We start from the raw sequence: 22,167 nt of genomic DNA, 5'->3' as shown, positions 1-22,167 counted from the left end.
TGAATGTGAGGGTGTCCGGTGGACCTGCTTGGTGTGACCCTACAAATAAAAATGTGGAGCTGCAGAGACTTACATGGAAGCCAGTCTGGAGGGGACCATTTGCTGACCAGAGCCGTCCCTCAACTAGCCTCCCTCTCCACTGGCCAGGGAATTCCTGGGACAGGTGGGGGCAGGTCCTTCAAAGCTTAGGGAGGCCCTGGCAGAGAAGGCATGAGCTCTGAGTCCTCCAGAGGTCAGGGCCTCCACTACCCTTTTCCTCTGCTTCTCAGGATGCTCATCACCACAGGAGAGACTCACTGGGGAAGGGGTGGAGCCAGCAGGAGAGCTGAAAGGCCAGGCCATCTGTAGGACTCAGGGATGCAAATCTCCCCTTCACATCCGTGTCTTAAGTTCCACCGTGGATTCACCACATGCGTCTCCTTAGCACCCTCTCCTATTCCTCTCTTAAAAGGGACTCTACCACCTGCCTTCAGCCCACAGAGTCAGTGTTGGTGAAACACTCATCAGCTCTTCCTCTGACCCGGAAGAGCCCAGAGCCCTGCTTGAGGTTAAGTCAGAGAAATGGAGTTGAACTGGGAGAGGGTGTGCTCAGAACCACCTGCTGCCCTGCCGGGTGAGGGTCACCCGTGAGCTGGAATGCTTGCAGGATGGCGGAGCTGGAGGAGACCTCGGGGTTCTTCTACGCCACACCCAGTTTGGCCAAGAGAAAACCAAGAGCCCAGGGAGGGAGAGGATTTGCCCAAAGTCACACAGCTGCTTAAGAAGCAGCTAGAGCCCTAGCCGGTTTGGCTCAGTGGATAGAACATCGGCCTGCGGACTGAAGGGTCCCAGGTTCGATTCCGGTCAAGGGCATGTACCTTGGTTGCGGGCACATCCCCAGTAGGGGGTATGCAGGAGGCAGCTGATCGATGTTTCTCTCTCATCAATGTTTCTAACTCTCTATCCTTCTCCCTTCCTCTCTGTAAAAAATCAATAAAATATATTTAAAAAAAAGCAGCTAGAGCCCATCTCTGTTTCCCTTCACTGAGTTTGATGCTCCATTGGTTTTCCTCTCTGAGAAGCAGAAGAGGCCTTGGGACAGGGGAGTGAAGCCATTTCCCTCTGGGCCTCTGTTTCTTCATCTGCTAAATGGGAATAACTATACTTCCCTGCCAACACCCCCACTTGTTTATGGAGCTTTGGTGAGTAAATGCAGGGGAAATGGCCTCAGTGGCAAAAATCGTCTACCTGGAGACAATAGGACCCCATTTTGGAGGCAACTGTGAGGGATCTGAGGGTGGGCAGGGCAGATGGGCCCAGAAGATGTGTGTTCACCTTGTCCTCCTCCCCAGGTGAGTCCCAGGCCTGGGTTGCCATGGATACCATGTCCCTAGAGCATCAGATCCAGAGCGTGCAACGCCACATCAGCTTCCTGAAAAAAGAGCAGATGGCCCTGCTGCGAGACCTGCACCTGGAAATCCTGAGGCTGCAGAAACGCTGCTCAGGTGAGACCAGGAGGGATGGCTGCGGGTGGGGGGCGGGAGGGAGGGCAACTGTCATCATCACAGTCATTGTCTCTGACGGGGTGTCCACCGTGAGCCCCACAAGCTTCAGAACAGTCCTGCCAGGTGGGTGTTCATCATCCGTTTTTCTCAATGAGGAAACTGAGTCTTCAGGGCAAAGGGTTCTGAGTCGGTAGCAGAGGGAAACCTGGGAACCATTCCTGGGAATTTCCTGTCCCTCTCTAATAAGTCTTCATCAAGCACCTTCCAGCCCTAAGAAACCTCAGTCTATTTGGGGAGACACACACACACAGGGAGAGTATTAAGATAACAGAAAATAAAGAGAGCTGATGGGAGTTCTTTGGCAGGACCATGTCCAGCTTGAGGTGGGGGTGATAAAGGAGGAGACAGGCATCCCGGGCCCCCAGAGAAAGGAAGCATTTCCACTCCCACAGGCTGAGGAAGATGTAGACATGCTGAGTTGTTACAGGGGGATAGGGGTGAGGGAGCATTCCAAATGAAGGGAACAGCATGGCAAACTCCATAGGTAGGACACCAAACGCTTAGGAAAAGTTCTATTTCATGGATAAAGCTGAGCTTAAAGGAGCCTGGTGAGAAATAGGGCTGGAGCCAGATCACGGAGGATCTTGACAAATACAGCTAAGAAGTTTGGCCTGTCCTGCGTAGCGGGAGTCACTGAAGGTTTTGGGCAGCATCATGCTGCATGACAAAACTCAACCGCTGTACGGAAGATGAACTGGTGGGAGAGGGGCACGGGGAGACTAGTGACAGGGCTGGTGAAATGTCCAGAGAAGCGATGAAGGGGGAACGGAAGGGGAGGGCCGTGGGAAGCAGATGGAAGGAAAGGACTTGGCAACAGATTGGGTTTGTGAGCAGGACAGAGGAAAGCACTGAGGACAGAGGAAAGCACTGAGGACAAAGCTAAATCCCAGGCCTGACCTCCTGCCTGGCCCTCACCCAAGTGCTCACCCAGGCCGAGTCTCCAAGTCCAGGCTTCAGAGCCAGTGACTCACAGGATGTCTCAGCTGAAACAGCCCAACCTCCTCATAGTACAAGTAGGTAAATTGAGGCCCAGAGAGAGAGACAGACAGACAGACAGACAGACAGACAGACAGACACAATATGCTAATGGCAGAACTAGGATTAGAACCCAGATCTCTAGACTTCCCATCCTTCGTGCCTCTACAGCTTTCTGCATATTCTTTCCCCAAGATGACCAGACTTCTATCTCTCCTCCAGCCCCCGCTCATGGGAGGTTCTCCATTCCCTAGAGGGAAACTGAGGCCCAGAGCCACCTGCCTGGCTTCTCACTTTGTCAGGAAAAACCGGTAATCCTGACTCTCCGCCCCCACAGCCTCCTCCCCCTCCATGTGCCTCCGTCCAAGGCCAGGCTCCCCTCAGTCTCCCCCAAAGCCTTCGTGACAGCAGCGCCAGCCCCACACGGACTCACCCCTGCCTGATGCCCCTTTTCATTGCAATAACATTAAAGGAAAATTGAGATGAGCGAATCCCCAGACCCTACATCTTTTCCTCTAGTTCCTTTTTGTTTTGCCCTAATTCTAAAGACCTGGGTCCTTCCACTCAGGACACAGGCCAGGATCCAAGAAAGTATAACAGGCAGGAACAGAGTGCCCTCGGCCCCCATCATCCTTCTCAGATGGGTGTGGGCCCGCAGCCTCTAGGTTATTGATTAAGGAGACAAAAATAACTCTGAGCTGGCCTGGGGCAGCCACTCTGGGGGCTGAAATGACTGAATAAGGCCCTCCCTCCAAGGGGTGGGGGAGTGAGGAGAAGAGAGCAGAACAAAAGAGATTTTTTGTTTGTTTCGTTTTTTTGTTTTTGTTTTTAAAGAAGATTCTAGAGCCAGCCTGTCAAACTCAGGCCAGCAGGCTGCATGCCTCATTAGGCCGAGAGTTTGACATGCTTGTTCTAGAGCCGAGGTCGGCAAACTGCGGCTCGCGAGCCACATGCGGCTCTTTGGCCCCTTGAGTGTGGCTCTTCCACAAAATACCACGGCCTGGGTGAGTCTATTTTGAACAAGTGGAGTTAGAAGAAGTTTAAGTTTAAAAAATTTGGCTCTCGTTGTACTGTTGATATTTGGCTCTGTTGACTAATGAGTTTGCCGACCACTGTTCTAGAGGACCCAGAAGGGATGGGCAATGGAGGGGCCAGGGTAGGAACCAAGGAGGCAGAGTATGGGGAGAGCCTACCAAAAAGAGATGAACAGCATTGATCAGACTGTCAGACCTCAGAGGGAAGGTAGGGGAGGGAGGGGATAAGGGAGAGAGATCAACCAAAGGACTTGTGTGCTTGCATATGAGCCTAACCAGTGATCACGGACAACAGGGGGGTGGGGGCATGCGTGTGGAGGGGTTTGGGATGGGAACGGGGGGGGGGAAGGGGGGGGAGGACAAATATGTGATACCTTAATAAAGTAATTTTAAAAAAAGAGATGAAGACTCAGAATGAAAGGCTTGAGAGGGGGATGAGTGTGTTCTAGGTGGCAGGGCAGCGGGACAACAACGGGAACTACCCCTATGTATTCAACCCTCTGTTTCTCTCAATCCCAGCACCAGCCCCTTGTGAGGCAGGAGCAGTTTTGTCCCCATTTTGCAGATGAGAAAACTGAGCCTCAGAAAGGTGTTGTCACTGGCCCAAGGCCACAGTGTATCTGACCTCACAGCATCCTCATCTAAACTGAGGGAACTCTGACCAGAAGATGAGCAGGGAGAATTGATGGATGGGGACGCGGGGCCCGGCTGAGATTCATGTCCCCTCCCCCAATTCCCATGGTTAAGGGCCGGGAGAAACCAGTCCACCGGGAGTTAGCGGCATAGCCGAAATCCCCGGGCTGTGTCCCTGACCTACTCCAGGCTCCCTTGAGCTACAGTGCAGGGCCCTTGGAGGTGGGGCCAACTTGGCCCCAGGAAGCCCTGGGGATGGAGGCATCAGGGTCCTTCCAGGGGCCCCAGGGAGGAGGTTCAGGCTCAGGTCATAGCAAAAAGCCCAGGCACCCCAGCTCTCTGTCTCCTAGCAACAGCTGGCCTCCCCAGGGAAGGTGCCTCCAGCAAAGCCCCTGTTTCTCTAGAAGAGCTAGGTGAGGGCAGCGAGGAGGGGCAGCCCAGGACCCACACGGCTGTCTCTGTAGGCGCTGCTGCAGAGGTGGTCCCAGAGATGTGTTACCTTCTCTCACCCCCAGGTTCGCAGGTACACAAGGGTGCTCCTGAGCAGGTGCCCTCACATAGGCAGCTGTACTCCCCAGTGTCCCTTTCCCAGCTACAGGGGGACGGAGGGGAGGGGAGAGTCGGGGAGTTGGGGTAGGGCTAGAAGAATGATCAAACTCAGCTGGCTGAGGGATAGGGCTTTCTGGGATGTAAGGAACGGGGCTGGGAAGACAGGCAGGTAGAGAGGTGTGGCTGGGCTGCCAGCCTGTGCCCAGGAGGAAACTGCCCCTGCACTAGCGCCCTTGGCGGCTCCTTGGCTGCCCCACCCCCTCAGCACCAAGCCACACACGCGGTTCCAAGAGCCCTGCATGCTTTTCATCACCAGGTGGCGCTGTCCTCCTTGAAGCCCCTCTCCTGTGTAGCCTGGCAGAACGGGGCTGGGAAAGGGGCGGGGCTAATGTTCAAAAAATAACATTGGCACAGCAGTACTGGCTGTGAAAACGGTAAAACACGTGTCCTCTTGGTAAATAGCCACTACCTTGAATCCCCCTCCAGTGGCACCAAGCAGCCCAGCCAGGACACTCCAGCCTTCCTGGATCCACCAACTAAACACTAAAGAGTCTGTGCCCGGGAACTCTTTCCCCCTACCCACATGGGAGCCTGTGCTTGTTTCTCAATTAATTTCCACCTTTGCTATTAAAAAAACAAACAAACAAACAAACAAAACACGTCTGTACCCTGCGCAGTAGGGGGTCCTTCAGACCAACTCTGATTGAGTGGCTTGTTAAATATTTGTACATCATCCCTGGGAAGAAGCAAATACTTCCCAGCCCCAAAAGCAGCCAGGCTCCTCAATCCCACCAGGGCTGAACTAACTCCCAAATCTAAGCCACAAAGCTCGCACTGGAAAGATCTCTGGGCTTAGGATGAGGCAGATCAGGCTCAGGCTGTGCCTTGGTGCCTCTCTTTACCTCTTCCCCTGGCTGGGCTGTAGCACAGTGGGTCTGAGGGTGTGATTTGGATGGTTTCTAAGGATCCTTATTGCCACTTTTACTGAGCTGTGATTCCCTGATCACACATACACACACACACAACTGCCTTTTCTTTTCTCTTCCCCCAGAACTGACTCGTGACCTGGAGATGAGAGAGGCCCAATCTCACCAGCAAGGTAAGAGAAGGATGACTGGTGGGGAGGTGCCATGGGGGCCCAACAGGTCACCTTTCCCCACCACTTAGTGGGACCCAAGCCTTCCGTGTCCCAGTCCAGACTCGTTGAGCACGGCGCAGGATGTCAGCCCCACGTGTGCGGTGAACAGCCTGCACCACCATACACAGTGCCCTGTAGCCGTGTTCCTGGCCAAAGTAGGAAAATGAAAGCAGGTAGGAGGTGGGGTCCAGTAGGTCCACCTGGCTGGATTAATTCCTCTCTCTGACCTACCTCCCCAATCCTTCTCATCCGTGCACAAATGATTCCCATGGTCACGGTCCGAATCCTCTAAGATGATAAGTGTCAAGATGCAACACAATGACAATAGGGGGTCCTTGACTTCAAGGAACTGAGTCTAGAAGAGAAAGTTGACACAAGCACATTAGCAAATCCTTCATTTTACCATTCCCCAGCCCCAAATATTTCCCCACTAAAATATTTTTTTTACAGGTTATTAGTTCACCCATTAAATGGCAGGTGAAGTGGGGAGATAGTATTCATGGGGTATAGAGTTTCAGTTGTGCAAGATAAAAAAAGTTCTAGGTGTCCTAGCTGGTTTGGCTCAGTGGATAGAGCGTCGGCCTGCAGACTGAAGGGTCCCAGGTTCGATTCTAGCCAAGGGCACATGCCTGGGTTGCGTGCTCCATCCCCCATGGGGGGTGTGCAAGAGGCAGCCAGTCAGTGATTCTCTGTCATCATTGATGTTTCTATCATTCTCTCCCTCTCCCTTCCTCTCTGAAATCAATAAAAACATTATTTTTTTAAAAAAGTTCTAGAGATCTGTATACTTAACAATACTGAACTGTACACTTAGAAATTGACAGGATGGTAAAAACTTTATGTTGTTATTTTTACCAGAAATAAAACTTTTTTTATTTTTATTTTTTTTAATTTCTTTATTGATTAAGGTATCACATATTTGTCCTCATCCCCCCATTCCCATCCCACACCCCTCCCCACGCATGCCCCCACACCCCTCCCCACGCATGCCCCCACCCCCCTGTTGTCCTTAACCGCTGGTTAGGCTCACATGCATGCATACAAGTCCTTTGGTTGATCTCTCCCCTATATCCCCACCCTCCCCTACCCTCCCTCTGAGGCCCGACAGTCTGATCCATGCCTCCTTGTTTCTGGGTCTGTTCTTGTTCATCAGTCTATGTTGTTCATCATTTCCCCTAGATGAGTGAGATCATGTGCTACTAGAAATACACTTATAAGAACCGAAAATGAGACAAGCAATAATGGTTATGCTGAAAGGCAAATGAATCAGTCTGTAGTGAGTTTCTTTCTGGGCCAACAGTTCTTTTGAGACCCAATTTCAATGTCAAACAGTTCCGTATGTGCACATGTCAGCAATGATATTTCAGTTCTGGATGGTGGACAAATGGTGGTAATGCAGGTCCGACCCTCTCTGGTTTGATCCTGGGCAACCTGCAGTGACACACAGCTGCTGACTGCTAGTATGGCAAGGTGTTGTCAGCGTCTTCCATCTCTGGACTGCTTCTCTTCTGTCTTCATGGCTGGAGTAGTCCTGTCGATTCCTCTCTGTTGCCGGAATCCACATGGTCTCGGAGTTGTTTTCTGAAAAGATACAAACATATTCTTGACCAAAAGTTAATAAAGAAATATTTTCTACAAATTTGACTTGGGATCCTTTTTCAATTTTTGCCCAAATGATTTTCCTCTGGCTTGTTTTGACACCATGTGTGTTTTTCATGGGTGTCTTGCTGTTAGCATTACAATTAATTTTCTAAAGTACAAATTTTCTAGATGTAATTTACTTACAGGATATTTTTCCTTACATGATATTCTTCTACTATCCCCCCCTTTTTTTAATTTAAATATTAGGAGGCTTTTGAAAATTTTATAATGTAGTCTTGATAGCTTTTAAATTTTAATTTTTTGCACTATAATATAACTGCTTTAGGTTCATTACATGTTACGCAATTTTATCATGAGATGAACTACCAATAAAAATTTTAGTTAACACTTTAGGAACTGCTTTTTGTCCAGTACTATTAATTTTTCTAGAATATTCACTTATTTCAATTAGCAAATTTAAATTAACCTGAAAACTTGACTACTATTTTACTGTCAAATTTATTACTCTAACAACAATCTTATTTTACCCTGTAAATATTAGTGGAAAGAATTATTTGCCTTCTTGAATGGGCCCTGTGCATTCCTGGTGGTAGGCTAGATTTAGATATCAAAAACCCACTTCCCCACACCATGGGTTCAAGACAATTCAAACAATTCTTGTTGCAGTGAGAGGGCAGCTGCTGTCGGCCAAGTCTCTGTCTGTTACCCGGGTCCTGATTTGAGCTGGGCAAGGGAAGTTAAGCAGCCATGGGGGCAGGAGACTTCCTTCAGAAGGGGTGAGGGTTCAGGCCCTTGCAAAGTTAGGGGGGTAAAACTTTTTTTTTTTTTTTAATGGAAGGGGCCTAGCCGGTGTGGCTCTGTGGTTGAACGTTGACCTATGAACCAGGTCACTGTTGAATGTGGTCAGGGCACATGCCGGGTTTCTGGCTCCATCCCCAGTAGGGGGTGTGATGGAGGCAGCCAATCAATGATTCTCATCATTGAAGTTTCTATCTCTCTCTCCCGCTCCCTTCCTCTCTGAAATCAATAAAAATATTTTTTAAGAAAAAAAAATGGAAGGGGTTGCATTGTTGAGATCTTAAGCACCCGAGTATACGATCTCTGAGAATTAGGACTGGATGGTACCTGTTGTCTCAAAGTACAAGACACATGACCTGACGTGGATAGGGATTCCGTAAATGCTTAACTAAAAATGAATCACAAAAAAATAGCCTTTCTCAGCCAGGAGAAAGGTAAGAATGGACTCCCTGCATATTGATGTGCTGCTTATAGATCAAGAGTTAGGGGTGGGAAAGCTGGAAATTTAAGGCCAAATGTCAGGAGCCTTACAAATTGTTTCGGGTACGTGTCCATAAAGATCTAAGCAGTTACACGTTTTCAGGAATTCTGCCCATTTAAGTGGCAACTATGGGCAAACTCTTGGTGCCTAGGTACTTGGTGGCAGGGGTCACCCATCCCAGACCCCAGGAAGGATAGTTCTGTGACAACAGCAGCCTTCACTCCACCTGCTGCCCTTACTCTGGAAGAGCTTAGGGGTCACCTGGGCTCAAGGCACGGCCCCAGTGTCCTAGTTTTCATCTTCTCCCTCAGTGGGCTTGAGAGCTCCCTTTGTCCTCTTTTTCTGTGAAAATCACCAAGTGCTTTTCATATCCATTCCAGAGTCACCTTTTACCTACTTTTTTGTCGCTTTCATCCATCTATGTCCCTACACTTACTCCCGTGAGCTAATCCTGAGCTACTGTTCCAGCTGAAATGAAGCTAATAATCCAGGAAGCAGGGGTCCTTAACTCGGAAGGTGCATTTAGAACCACCTGGGAAGACTTAAGAAGTGCCACTTCCCTGGTTCCAGCCCAGAGGTTCTGATCCGACTGGTCTTGGGCAGGGCCCCGGAAACTTTTTTAAAGCTCTCTGGATGGTTCCAACCCATATCCTGGGTTGAAAGCCAATGCAGTAGGCAAAGGCAAGCAATAAAGGAAACGAAATGTAACAACCTCTCCACGAAGCAAGGTTCCGGCTCACTCACTCCCCTTTCCCGCCCACCCTCCCAGTTCTAACAGTCCTTGCCTCTTGCAGGTCTCTCCTGCCGCAAGGTTCTTGTACAAGTTGTTCCTCTGCCCCAAGCACCGCCTCTCCTCTCCGCACTGTGTGCCTAACTCCCATTCATCTTTCAGATTCTAGCCCATGGCACTCTTCTACTGAGCCTCCCCTGATTCTGTCATATTCTCCTGTTAGTCATGGCATTGGCACATCACATATGAATCTCACATTTGTAATTATGTCCTATACCTCTCCCATTATGCTTGCTGTAAGCTTCATGATGTTTTCTTTATTTAAAAAAAATATATATATATATATATATATATATATATATATATATATATATATATATATTTTATTGATTTCAGAGAGGAAATGGGAGGGAGAGAAACAACAATGATGAGAGAGAATCATTGATCGGCTGCTTCCTGCACGCCCCACACTGAGGATCTAGCCCACAACCCAGGCATGTGCCCTGGCCTGGGAATCGAACGGTGACCTCCTGGTTCATAGGTCGATGCTCAACCACTGAGCCGCCCAGGCTGGGCTGTGATGTTTTCTTATCCACCATAGCCCCTGTGCCTGACACAGCGCACATAGTAAAGGCTCAGCGAATACTTGTGGGGTAAATAAATGAATAAGGAGAGTTTTGCATTTAAAAGGAGAATTAGAGGGGAGAGCAAGCCGAGGTCAGGATAGGCGCAAAGGCCTGAGGAAGAAAAAGGAAGGCCTTGGTGGAGCGCGAGAGAGCGGGCCGGACGTGTATGTGGCTGGGGAGTCGCAGGGCTTCGTCCGGAGGATGGGTGAACTGTCTGCACCATCACCTCCCTCTCTCCCCTTTTCCAGAGGAGGCGTCCCGGGAGCTGGAGAGCAAGTGCCGCGCGCTGGAGTCGCAGCTGGCGGCGCGGGCGGCGGCCAACGCGGAGCTGCGGCGGGAGGTGGCGCAGCGGGAGGCGCTGGTGACGGCGCTGCGCTGCAGCCTGCGCGCCGAGGAGCGCCGCTTCCTGGAGGAGCTGCGCCGCCGCAGCCACCGCGCCACCGTGCTGGGCACCGAGCTGCAGAAGCACACCGAGGCGGCCGCCTACCTCTCCTGCCAGCTGCACGCGGCGCGCCAGAGACTGCAGGCCCCGCGCCCCGGCCCCGGCGCCGCCGCCGCCGAAGCCCGGCCCCGCCGGCGCGCACAGCGGGCTCGCCGCCCGCCGGCCACGGAGGCCGCCGCGAAGGGCCCCGGCCGGGACTGGGCCGCCTGGGACCGCGCGGCCTGCGCCCTGGACGACGCCGAGCCCATGCCCGACCCAGCACTCTTCCTCTGTGCCCAGAGGCCCCCGCGGCCCAGCGGCCGCAGCCCGCGCCAGCCGCCTCCCCTGGAGCCCCCGGACCTGGCCTCCCCTCCGGCTGCGCCCAGTGCGCCCGGGGCCCCGGAGTAGGCGCGGGGTTGGCGGGGCGTCGGGGAGGGAGGGAGGCCGGCCCCCGGCTAGAAACGCGGCCCGGGCCTTGCAGACAGGTCCGGGGGGAGGGAGGAGGGGAAGGGGCGAGGAAGCAGGTCCTATTCCAGGGATACATCTGAGGCAGCCCCGCTCCCTCCTTCCCTTCCACCCGCCCCGCCTTTTGTATTTCCCCACGTTTTCGAAGCTTCGAGCTCTCCCCTCCCGCGAAGGAGCTCCTCCGCGGGGCTCAGCGAGCGCACCTTCTCTGTACGGGACTAATACTGCTCCTCACCTGGTCCCCACCCTGCCACTGGGAGGGGAGGGGCGGGGTCACCCCCATCCCGGAAAGCTGACAATCGTTTGGCCCCGAGGGAAGGCTGGGCTGGTCTATGGGAAGGAACCCGAGTGGCACTTATCACCCCTCTGCCTTCCAGCTCCACCCTCCCCAGCCCCGCACGGCTGCCCTTCCCTCCCAGCCTCCCAACGAGGAGAGGCGCGGGTTCAGGGGCTTCTGGCTGGACCTTTTCCTCGGAGCCGCTTCTCCTCCCCGACCCCGCTGATAGGTCCGTACAGGTGAGCACCTAACACTTTAGATTTACTAGTAGAAGACACCGCCTCCCAGAGCCTCTGGTGGGGAAGCATGGCCTATGGGAGGTGGAACTTCTGGCAGGCAGCACCCACAGACCCTTAGAGAGGATTAGGGTGGGTTTGGCGGCAGAGCCCAGTCTAGCGCTGCCTCCAGCCCTGTTCTCCACAGGATGCCACCTGAGGGATTTAGACTGGGAGCTGTGCTGGGGAAGCCAAACCTATGGAGGGGCAGAAACTGCCTTCAGGAGGTAGCTGGGGACCTGAGGCGCCCTGGGCCCTGGGAGGTTCCTGGTCCTGTTTATTGGTGCTAATTTTGCCCAGCTTCTTGGAAGTGGCAGTTGATAGAGGTTTGGGTTTGCTGGGGAGGACATACCCAGGGAGGCCCCCAGTGCTATCAGACCTGGCAGTGGGGTGGCGCTCAGGGTCCTTCTGTCGGGGGTGGGGGTGGGGGGAGTGGTGAGATAGAGAGTGGCATGCCCCACCTGCTCCCTGCCTTTCTCTCCTGCCCGCTCTCATGACCAAAGGCAGTTTCCAGCCCAGCTCCTTGCCCTCGCCCCAAGCCCAGTCTAGAAAGAAACACCTCTAGAGCCCCCCACCCCAAGCCATCCTTCCTCTGTCCTAAGTGCCTGTGAGGTCTTCCAGGGACTGCAGAGGGAGGACACGTGGCAGGGAGAGGCCTTTGCCTCCCTCACAAACACCCCATCCTGGCAGATCCTGACCCTGGCTGAGGCCGAGCATTGTGTGAGTGTACCCAGGGAGCCATGAGGGGAGCAGAGCCAATCTCCAGGGGAGATACGTGCTTCTGCCGTCACAGGCCCCTTGGAGAAGAGGAAATCCCGTCATACCCTCTTTCACTGCACTTTGGAGGGGGCGGCAGATCGGCCAGAAGCAGAGCCCAGGAGCACACTCCCAGCCCACACGAACGCAGCGCCCTCCCCAGCCCGTCACACTCGGGACTGCTGAGACCACTGAGCAATAACCAGCCTGGTCTAGGTGTCCAGCTGCTGGGATGCAGAGGCCAAGGTGTGGGCACCCGGGGACAGACAGTGCTCTCCCCTCTAGCTCAGTGACCTAGGTCCCTTGCTCTGCCTGCCCTTGACCCTCCCCTCCCAGCCTCTGTGCTTGTGCCTCTGCCCTCTGTGTCTCCCCTCGAGTGTGTGTAACTCGATGTTCCCTCATCCTGTCACCTCCCTTTCACGGCGTGACTGAAGGAGGCCTCTCCTCTCTCAGCTGCACCCACTTGAAGGAGCCAGAGGACTGTGGAGAGGAGGGAGAGGGTGCCTTTCTGGAGGTGCCCCCCTAAACCTCCATCTTCCACAACCACACTTTTGGGGTGAACAGGGTGACTTTGTTGCGTCGATTCTTCTACAGAGATGGTGAAATACTTGGTCCATCCACCCACTAAAAGCCATAGTTCCCCCACTTTGCCTCCCCGCCCCCCAGCTCTATAGCAATAGCCCTCTTCCCCCTTCCCTCCTGAACCCAAGGTGTCTATCTGGGGACCCCTATCAAACCCCCACCCCAGGGATCCTCAGGTGACCTGCCTGCCTCTCCCCAAGGGACCCCCGTCAGCAACTCCCAACTCCTGTCCCTCTTCTAACAAGCAGAAATAATGACACTTAATTGTTTGTGGGGGTGCTTGGAGATCCCCCAGATGAAAGGTTCTGAGTGCTGGGGCGGCTGACTCAACTCTCAGCCTGGGAAAGGAAATAAGACAACCCTTCCCACTCCACTCAGCAAGCTGGAGGAGGGGCTGAGGCTGAAACTGGGTTCCCTTTCCCCTCCCTCTCCTGGGCTAGAGACTTCCCTCCACCCCTCTGCCCTGCTCTGGGTTTGGAACAAAAACCCTCAGGGCAGCAGAATGGGACTAGAATCAGTGGCCTGCCCTTGGCCTCCAGGCGCCAAAGCTCCGCCTCGGGGCCTGGGAGAGGCCCTGCCCTCAGCTTCTGGTCCTCCCCATCCTCTAGCCTGGGGGGCCCACCCTGCCAAAGGAAGACCCCCTCCCGCCAACCCCTGGAATGCTTAGGTGACTAGAAGGGAAAGGATCGTGTCTTCCCCCCTCTTCTCTGCTGCACAGGGCCCCCATTGGGGGAGGGGCGTGTGGACATGGACAGTCGGGGGTCCTAGTTGGAGCTCCAGCCACTCCCCAAGTATGGAGGGGCCCAGGAAGGAGGACGGCAGTGTGAGGATCTGTACCCCTGCCTCCACGTATCCTACCCACAGCGGCCTGCAGTTTGGGGAATCAGTCCAAGGCTGAAATGGGGTGAGCCTTCCCCAAATAAGCAGCAGATTGGAGGCCTCCTCTGTGGAGAGGAAGGAGGCGAGGGGTGTGGGGTAGCGTCTCAGTGCAGAGAGCTGGGGATCTCTAAGCACTGGTCATTGAGGTGCCAGCCTTGAATGGGGGACGGGCAGGGCAGGGCAGGGGAAGCTTCCTGCTCCAAACTCCCTGTTGGCTGTGCTTTTTAATCCGATGCTTTTCAGAGTGTATTCACTCACCCACAGAAATAGAGCCCTGTGCTTTAGGGGTGACTGTCATATGCCTTATTCTTAATAAAATATCTGAAAAAATACGTAAGCCAGACCTCTTCTCTCTGGGCACCCCACCCCACCCTGTTCCCACAGGTGTGGAGGAGATAGTGGTTTGGGAGTCAGCCAGTGGGGTGGATGAGACTGGGAGCTGAGACTTGGGAATCCCCTCAGTAGATATTTCTCTCTTTTTTTTAAATATATATTTTTATTGATTTCAGAGAGGAAGGGGGAGAGAGAAAGAGAGACATCAATGATGAGAGAGAATCACTGATCGGCTGCCTCCTGCACACCCCAGGATTGAGCCCGCAACCCAGGCATGTGCCCTGACTGGGAATTGAACCGTGACCTCCTGGTTCATAGGTCGACGCTCAACCACTGAGACACGCTGGCCGGTGGCTCAGTAGATATGTCTTACATAAGGCAGAGGGCACTCCTCTGAGTTGTCCCAATGCTCGGCTATCCCTGTGCCTCTCTCCATGCCACCCCAATTCAAATGAATAAATGAGACCTTAGGTCAGAGGCTCCTGGCTAGGGCTGGGAAGGATGAATTGGAAGGGCTCCATGCCTGAAATTGACCATGGTCCTGGCCGAGAGGAAATCCTGGTATTCTGGCATCTTTGGCCATGCTGATCCCCTTCCCTGACACCATCCCCACCTGATCCAGCTGCAAGAAGCCCACCTCCCAGGGAAGAGCCCTATTCTTATCCTCCACTCATGACGGTTATCCTGGGACTGCAGTTTGACAGCTCAGCACACCCAACACCCACAAGAATTCAAGCCTGTACATTTCAGCGTAGGCCTGTTGTGGGTGGCTCTAGGACAGCGGATTTTCAACCGCTGTGTCACAGCAGGCACACTGGTGGGCCGCAAGAATTTTTAAAACGTGCAATACCTGACTATTGCGCCAGGGGCACTGACCTCTTTTCCCTTAGGTTGTCAAATTAAGGGATAACATTAAAAAAATGACAACAGCCAACACAACTAGAGCTATCCAGTGTGAATGAATCAAAATTATAACTATTTTTGTCAAATCAGCAAAAAATACATCATTTGGTGTGCTGCAGCAGTTTAGTAATTTGTGTATGTGAGCTAAGAGATGAAAAAGGCGGGAAATCGCTGCTCTGGGAGAAAGGGCGGCAGCTCTGCATTCTAAGGCTGCAGGGGCGTCAGAGTTCTGCCTGCGACCCTTCTGGTAGCCGGACGCATTGCTTCCTTTTGGGCGCCTGCCCTTCTCCCATCTCAGTCTGTGTGTTGGGGGTGGGGAGGGCTGACCCCACACAGGTGACTGGAGTAAGGCCGGTCACAATGATGGGGTTGGAGAAGGGCAGTTGACTCCATCTGAGCCAATGAGCATTAATCTAAAATGGCAGAAGACCAGCCTGAGGGTCTGACAGACTGTTTGCCACCACAAGGGATAGGGCTGCCTGAGGAGGAAGCTCCAGCAAAGCAGCGGAATCAGTTGAGATGGAGACAATTCCTAAGAACTAAGCCACCTGGGTCCAGCTGTGCCTGCGGCCCATACCCCCTGCCCTTTTCAGTTACATAGACCAATGGGCCCCTCCCCCACTTTTGTATTTAAGTGGTGAGCATTAATTTGTGGATTTCCCCTACTTTTTATTTGAAACAATTTTAGCCCATGCTGGTTTGGCACAGTGGATAGAGCGTCGGCCTGTGGACTGAAGAGTCCCAGGTTCGATTCCGGTCAAGGACACATGCCCAGTTGCGATGATTCTCTCATCATGGATGTTTCTATCTTTCTCTCCCTCTCCCTTCCTCTCTGAAATCAATAAAATATTTTTTTTAAAAATTTAGACTTAGAGAAAATTTGCAATAACAATACAGAGGTATATATACCTCACATTTTCCCCTGATGTTAACATCTTACTTTATCATAGTACAATTATCAAAAACAAGAAGTGAACATCGGTACATGATTATTAACTAAACCACAGACATTATTTTAATCTCATCAGTTTCTCCCCTAGCGTCCTCTTTCTGTTCTAGTATCCTATCCAGGATCCCATTGCATTTATTTATTTATTTATTTATTTATTTTTTTAGTCTCCTCCATTCTGTGACACACTTCTTTTTAATGTTTGTTTGTTTTTTAATTGATTTAAGAGAGGAAGGGAAAGGGAGAGAGAGAGAGAAACATCAATGATGAGAGAGAATCCTTGATCAGCTTCCTCTTGCACTCCCCCCCCCCCCCCCCCCCCCCCGCCACACACACACCCTGGGATCAAGCCCACAACCAAGGCACGTACCCTGACTAGGAATCGAATCAGCCCTACCAGCCGAGCTGTAACACACTTTTAAAGCCATTCTGAGTTGAGTTGCAGTGCCTTGCTAACCTCAAAAGTCTGGATGATGTCAAAAACAATCAGTGGAGGCAAATCAAGTGGATGCAACCAATAAAGTCCATTGAATAAAATATTCACAGAGCCCTGGGGAGGGACTTCCAGCTGCCACGACTAAGAAGTTCAACAGACACAACGGTTTCTGAATTTGACTTCGTAGACATGGGGTGGCTTCCACATCTCTCCCCATGACACTTCTCCAGGGAAGCTGGCATAGAGAAAAGGCAAGTGACTTGCTCAAGGTCACATAGTGAAGAAGTCAGGGATGGAGCTAGACTTGAAGTCACATACATAACCAGTGTAACAATGAGGAGCAGGCAGGCAGGCCCAGGCTATGCCATCTCAGTTCCTTGCTCTAGCCTCTGAGGATCAGGTTTGAACCCAGGATGGGCTGGGACCAGACCTACAGCAAGCCCAGGAAGTGTGGCCGGGCCTCTACTTGTCCCTGGCCTTTTATCTCCTGAGGCAGCTAGGATAGGGAAGGCCCAGACCTGGATAAACATCTGCCCAGGATTCTGGGTTCTCATGTACAATTCAAGAAAAAGGAGAGCAGACAGGGAAAGGAGAAAAGGGCTTGGACTTGGGGTCCCCCCACATATTCCTGGGGGTGCTCTGCTGAGCCCAGCCAGAATCACAGTGTGGGGTGAGGATGTGCAATGTCAACAACAAATAACTCGGAGATCATCTGTACAACCCCCTCATTTTATAGATCGGGAGGCTGAGGCTGAGGGCATCTTGCTGATTGTCATCCCTTCCCTCCTGGCAGTTCTGCCCACACAGGTTTGGGGTTGAGGGAGGTGGAACATTTCCTCTATTATGGGTCCCTAGAGTAAGGCCAGGGAGGTAGGGGTTCCCTCCTGCTATCCAGGGGGTGGGGAATTCTGAAAAGGAGAGGGGGGGCGAATAGGAATGCCTGGCTGAGTGGGTATATCTATCATAACAATAATTAGAGACGTGGGAGGCTTTAAGCAGGCTAATTACGTAGGCTAGGTCTCAGCCTTGATAAAGCTCCCTCTGTACTCACTTAACATCTTTACCCAGGAACCCTAAAGATGGGGAAACTGAGGTGCTCAGGGTACCACCCAGGCAGCCCTGCAGATGGGGACTATGTAACAAGAGCCTGCTAGGGCCGAAACTGGTTTGGCTCAGTGGATAGAGCGTCGGCTTTCGGACTGAAAGGTCCCAGGTTTGATTCCGGTCAAGGGCATGTGCCTTGGTTGTGGGCACATCTCCAGTAGGGGGTGTGCAGGAGGCAGCTGATCGATGTTTCTGACTCTCTATCGCTCTCCCTTCCTCTCTGTAAAAAATCAATAAAATATTTTATTTTTTTTTTAAAAAAGAGCCTGCTAGGGAAGGGGAAGAGGACCCATGGAAGTCAAATTACGGGCTCTACGGCCTCTGGGACCGCTTAGTCACCAGCACCCATGCTGACCGTAGGCACTCCCAGCGCCTGACCAGAAGGAGGACAGAGGAGCAAGGCCAGTGCCTTTCCAGGGTTCAGCCTGGTGGGTCTCAGCCAAGCATTGTGAAAATGCTCTGGAGCTTAGGATACAAAGGTCAAAGCATACAGCACACAAAGGGGATATCTGCAAGGAAGGCCCAGGTATTATAAATAATGATGGGGCTCAAAGGTGAAAGGCTGGGCTGCTAGAAACTCTCCCCCCTTAGCATCTTGTGGAGCCCTCAAAAAGACTGCTTGGCACTCCCTACACCTGGGCCATCCAGTCAACAAACAAATGCATTAAACACCTACAATGCATCAGTCTCTGGGAAGATAATGGGGATACCCCGATAAATAAGGTATGGTCCTTTTCTTCAAGTCACCCAGTCTATCAGCCGGACTCCTCACTTGAGAACCAGACATCCCAGTTTGGCCAAGAAGTCTTGGTTTATGCCCAATGTCATTATTAATAGTGTCCACTCTGGCTCTCAAAAGTGTCCTAGTTTAACCCCAGCCAGTTTGACTCAGTGGATAGAGTGTCGGCCTGCGGACCGAAAGGTCCCAGGTTCGATTCCGGTCAAGAAACATGTACCTCAGTTGATGATCTCTGGCCCTGGTTGGGGTGCATGCAGGAGGCAACCAATCTATGTGTCTCTCACATCGATGTTTCTCTCTGTGTCTCTCTCCCCTTCCCTTCCACTCTCTCTAAAAAATCAATGGAAAAATATCCTCAGTTAAGGATTAACAAAACAAAAAAAAAGTGAAATTTTAAAAAAAGTTTTTAAAAAAGTGTCCTAGTTTAGACGATAAATTACATGGTCACCTTAACCATAGCACAATATATCAATGGTAGAAATGGGGAAAATGGTGGGAGTAGTTATTGTGATGAAAAGACATTGATGGAGGAAGCTTGAAAGCAAGAAACAATCTGTTTAATATGTGATCAGGGGTCCGACCACCTGAGCATAGAGAAAGTGGTAAGAGGATGACTTAAAAAAATGTTTTTATTGATTGATTTTATTTACTATTATTTTATTTTATTTATTTTTAGAGAAGGAGGAAGAGGAACAAACATCATTTTATTGTTCTATTATTTATGCATTTATTGGTTGATTCTTGTATGTGCCCTGACCAGGGATCAAACTTGCAACCTTGGCATATTGGACAATGCTTTAGCCAGCTGAACTACCTGGCCAGAGCCACCCTGATTTTTTTATTTTATTATTATTATTATTATTTTTAATCCTCACCTGAGGATATTTTTCCATTGATTTTTAGAGAGAGAGAGTGGAAGAGAGAGGGAAAGACAGAGAGAAATATCGATGTGAGAGAAACACATCAATTGGTTGCCTCCTGCATGAGCCCTGACCAGGGCCCAGGCTGGGGAGGAACCTGCAACCGAGGTACGTGTCCACAGGCCGATGCACTATCCACTGAGCCAAACCGGCTAGGGTGCTGATTTTTGTAATTTAACAATATATTCTGGAGATGGTTGCATATCAGTACACAAAAAGCTTTTTCATTCCATTTTATGGCTAGATAATATTCCATTGTATGGTTATGTCATAATTCTTTAACCAGTTTCTTCTATTTTAAAAAAATATGCTTTTGATTTTACAGAAAGAGAGGAAGGGAGAGGGAAAGAGAGAAACATGGATGAGAGAGAAACCTCGAATAACTGCTTCCTGCATACCCCCAGGAATCAAATCAGCGACCTCTTCATGCATGGGACAGACGCTCAACAAACTGAGCCACATCGGCCAGGGCTTAACCAGTTTCTGGACTGATGGGTACTTAGTTTGTATTAAGGAAACTCAAGGAGATTGGAGAATTGTACCAAGTCCAGTGTAGCTAAAGTTGGAAGCCTCCTTCATGTTGGTAACATTACTCATAACCAGAGGCATAGCTCAGTTTTAACACTGGGGTCAGTGAGCTTGGGGATGGGGAGACAGATACACATGCATAATGCGCAAACAAGTGGAACAACAAATAAAAAAATTTTTTTCTCTCTCCCTCTAAAATCAATGAATTAAATTTTTTCCAAATTAGGGCGAAGAAGAGAAAAAAGGCTTCTGTTGTGAGTGGCACTCGTAGAGCAGCCTGATGGCTCTACGTGCAGAATTGACATCCAGAGATTTCGGAAGCGTAATTTTTGGTACTTGGGAAGCTGGTGATCGTTGGTCCTGGCGCCCGCAAAATTAAATAAGTAAATAAAATATAATAAAATAAAATTAGGATGAAGAATAGCAGGTATAGTATATTACCATTGTGTAACACACGTACATACACATACTCTTTTCTATGCAAAGAACATCTCTGGAAGAATATTAAAAATTTGATAACCTTGGTGATCTGGGAAGGGAAATTAGGTGTCTGGGGCAGGTGAGAAATTGTACTGTATAATCTTTTATACTTAATGAAGTTTCAACCATGTGAATTTATTACCTATTCAAAATGGCAAGCAAAATTTTAAAAAGTTAAAAAAAAACAACTGAGTCAATAAGTTTCCAGAGTCCCTCCTTCTGTGTCTGCCCATGTGGTTCCACTGATTTGCTCAACAGAATCCTTTTTTAAAAAAAAAATATTTTATTGATTTTTTACAGAGAGGAAGGGAGAGGGATAGAGAGTTAGAAACATCAATGAGAAAGAAACATTGATCAGCTGCCTCCTGCACACCCCCCATTGGGGATGTACCCGCAACCAAGGTACATGCCCTTGACAAGAATCGAACCTGGGACCCTTCAGTCCGCAGGCCGACGCTCTATCCACTGAGCCAAACCAGCTAGGGCAACAGAATCCTTTTTACCCTTTAAAGCTCAGTTCAGAGCAGCCTCTTCCAAGAAGCCCTCCCTGATAGCCTCCTCTGCACATTCAGAATGGCCTTCTCTAAAGGCCTTTATTCTGCAGCCTCGAACATGAAGTTGCTGTGCACATCTCACTTTATCCACCAGACTGAAACTTCTCCTGGCAGGAACTGGGTCCAGTTCATCTCTGATCTTCCTGTAGCGCTGAGCTCTTGCAAGTGCTACCACCATCTCTTCCCAAAAGCTTAGTGAGGCTAGACAGCTGGGCATTTTTATTTGACAGAGGAATCACCTGAGTTTCATTGGGGTGAAAGTCAAGAGACTTGCTTAAGGTTACAAAAAGAGAAAAGGTAGTGGTTGCAGGATGCAGATTTCCAATCAAATCCAGTGTTAGGTTCATGCACTACCATTGCTGCCTGTCTTCTATGTACATCCAGTAGTCTGGTCTTGCTTTTATTTCCAGCTTTCTTGTGCAATAGTCCTAACTCATCTCACACTAGTCTAGCTCAGTCCCTCTTACCCTCACCCTCTCCCAGCAGCCAGAGCATTGCTCACTTCTCTTCCTCCTGCTTAAATGCTCAAAGCCTTTCACTGGCTCCCCTTCCCACCACCTGTACTCCAAAAAGTCCACTTTCCTCTGCAATTTAAAAAAAATATTTTTATTGATTTCAGAGAGGAAGGGAGAGGGAGAGAGAGATAGAAACATCAATGAGGCTCCTGCACGCCCCATACTGGGGATGGAGCCTGCAACCCAGGCATGTGCTCTTGACCAGAATCAAACCTGGGACCCTTCAGTCCGCAGGCGGACACTCTATCCACTGAGCCAAACCAGCCAGGGTTCCTCTGCAATTTTCATGAGTCCCTAAGGCCTGCCCCAGCCTACCTCTGCAGCTTCATCTTCCCAATTCCCATTAGCAATCGGAAATTATCAAGAATAGGCCTTAGTGCTTCCCAGTGGCATCCTGGGCCTGTGCATGGAAGACCCTTTCTCTCTGCAGCTGGAATATGCCCGTTCACTAGCAAGACCTGGAAATATGTCACCGAGGCAGCTTTTTCTTACCTCAGGTCTTAGTCCCCACCAAGCCCCAAACACTTGAAAATATATGAACTCCTGTTAAATGTCCAGGCTGTGGATTTATCCTGACCGAGCTCTACTTCTTGCTCTCTGTGCGACCTTGGTCTCAGCTTCCTCCACTGTAAAATGGGGGTAATGTACCAGTCTGGAAATGCGGACTCATCTGGTGGGGGTGTCGAGTTGCTGGCAGGAAGGAGCCCTTTGTGGCACAGGACAAAGTTTGGTGGGTTCATTTCTGACACTTAACACCACTTGCCATTCTGCACCCCTGCCGCTGGTGACCAAGCCCTCAGCTGCCCTCCACCCACTCCTCAAGAAGCCAGGCCCCCCAGCCCCACCCCTTCGGCGGCAAAGGACAAGCTGGGGAGGAGGGCACTGAGGGTCACGCTAACATCACAGATTAGAGACCGCGTGGTCATTTGGCAGATTTGCAA

General features: G+C 50.9%; 1 protein-coding gene across 1 annotated transcript; it reads left to right on the top strand.

Moving 5' to 3' along the window:
- Positions 1 to 1,345: 1,345 nt before the first annotated feature.
- Positions 1,346 to 10,939, top strand: CCDC92B (coiled-coil domain containing 92B; the record flags this gene model as incomplete). The annotated part of the gene is made up of 3 exons (XM_079798154.1): positions 1,346 to 1,484; positions 5,787 to 5,834; positions 10,359 to 10,939. Exons 1-3 carry the CDS (start codon positions 1,355 to 1,357, stop codon positions 10,937 to 10,939), a joined length of 759 nt encoding a protein of 252 aa, XP_079654280.1. The 5' UTR covers positions 1,346 to 1,354.
- Between the last annotated feature and the right edge of the window lie 11,228 nt (positions 10,940 to 22,167).

This window comes from Cnephaeus nilssonii (assembly GCF_951640355.1).
Source record: "Cnephaeus nilssonii genome assembly, chromosome: 19".
NCBI lineage: Eukaryota > Metazoa > Chordata > Mammalia > Chiroptera > Vespertilionidae > Cnephaeus > Cnephaeus nilssonii.
The sequence above is the reverse complement of the archived record's forward strand: the minus strand, read 5'-3'. Positions and strand labels throughout refer to the sequence as shown.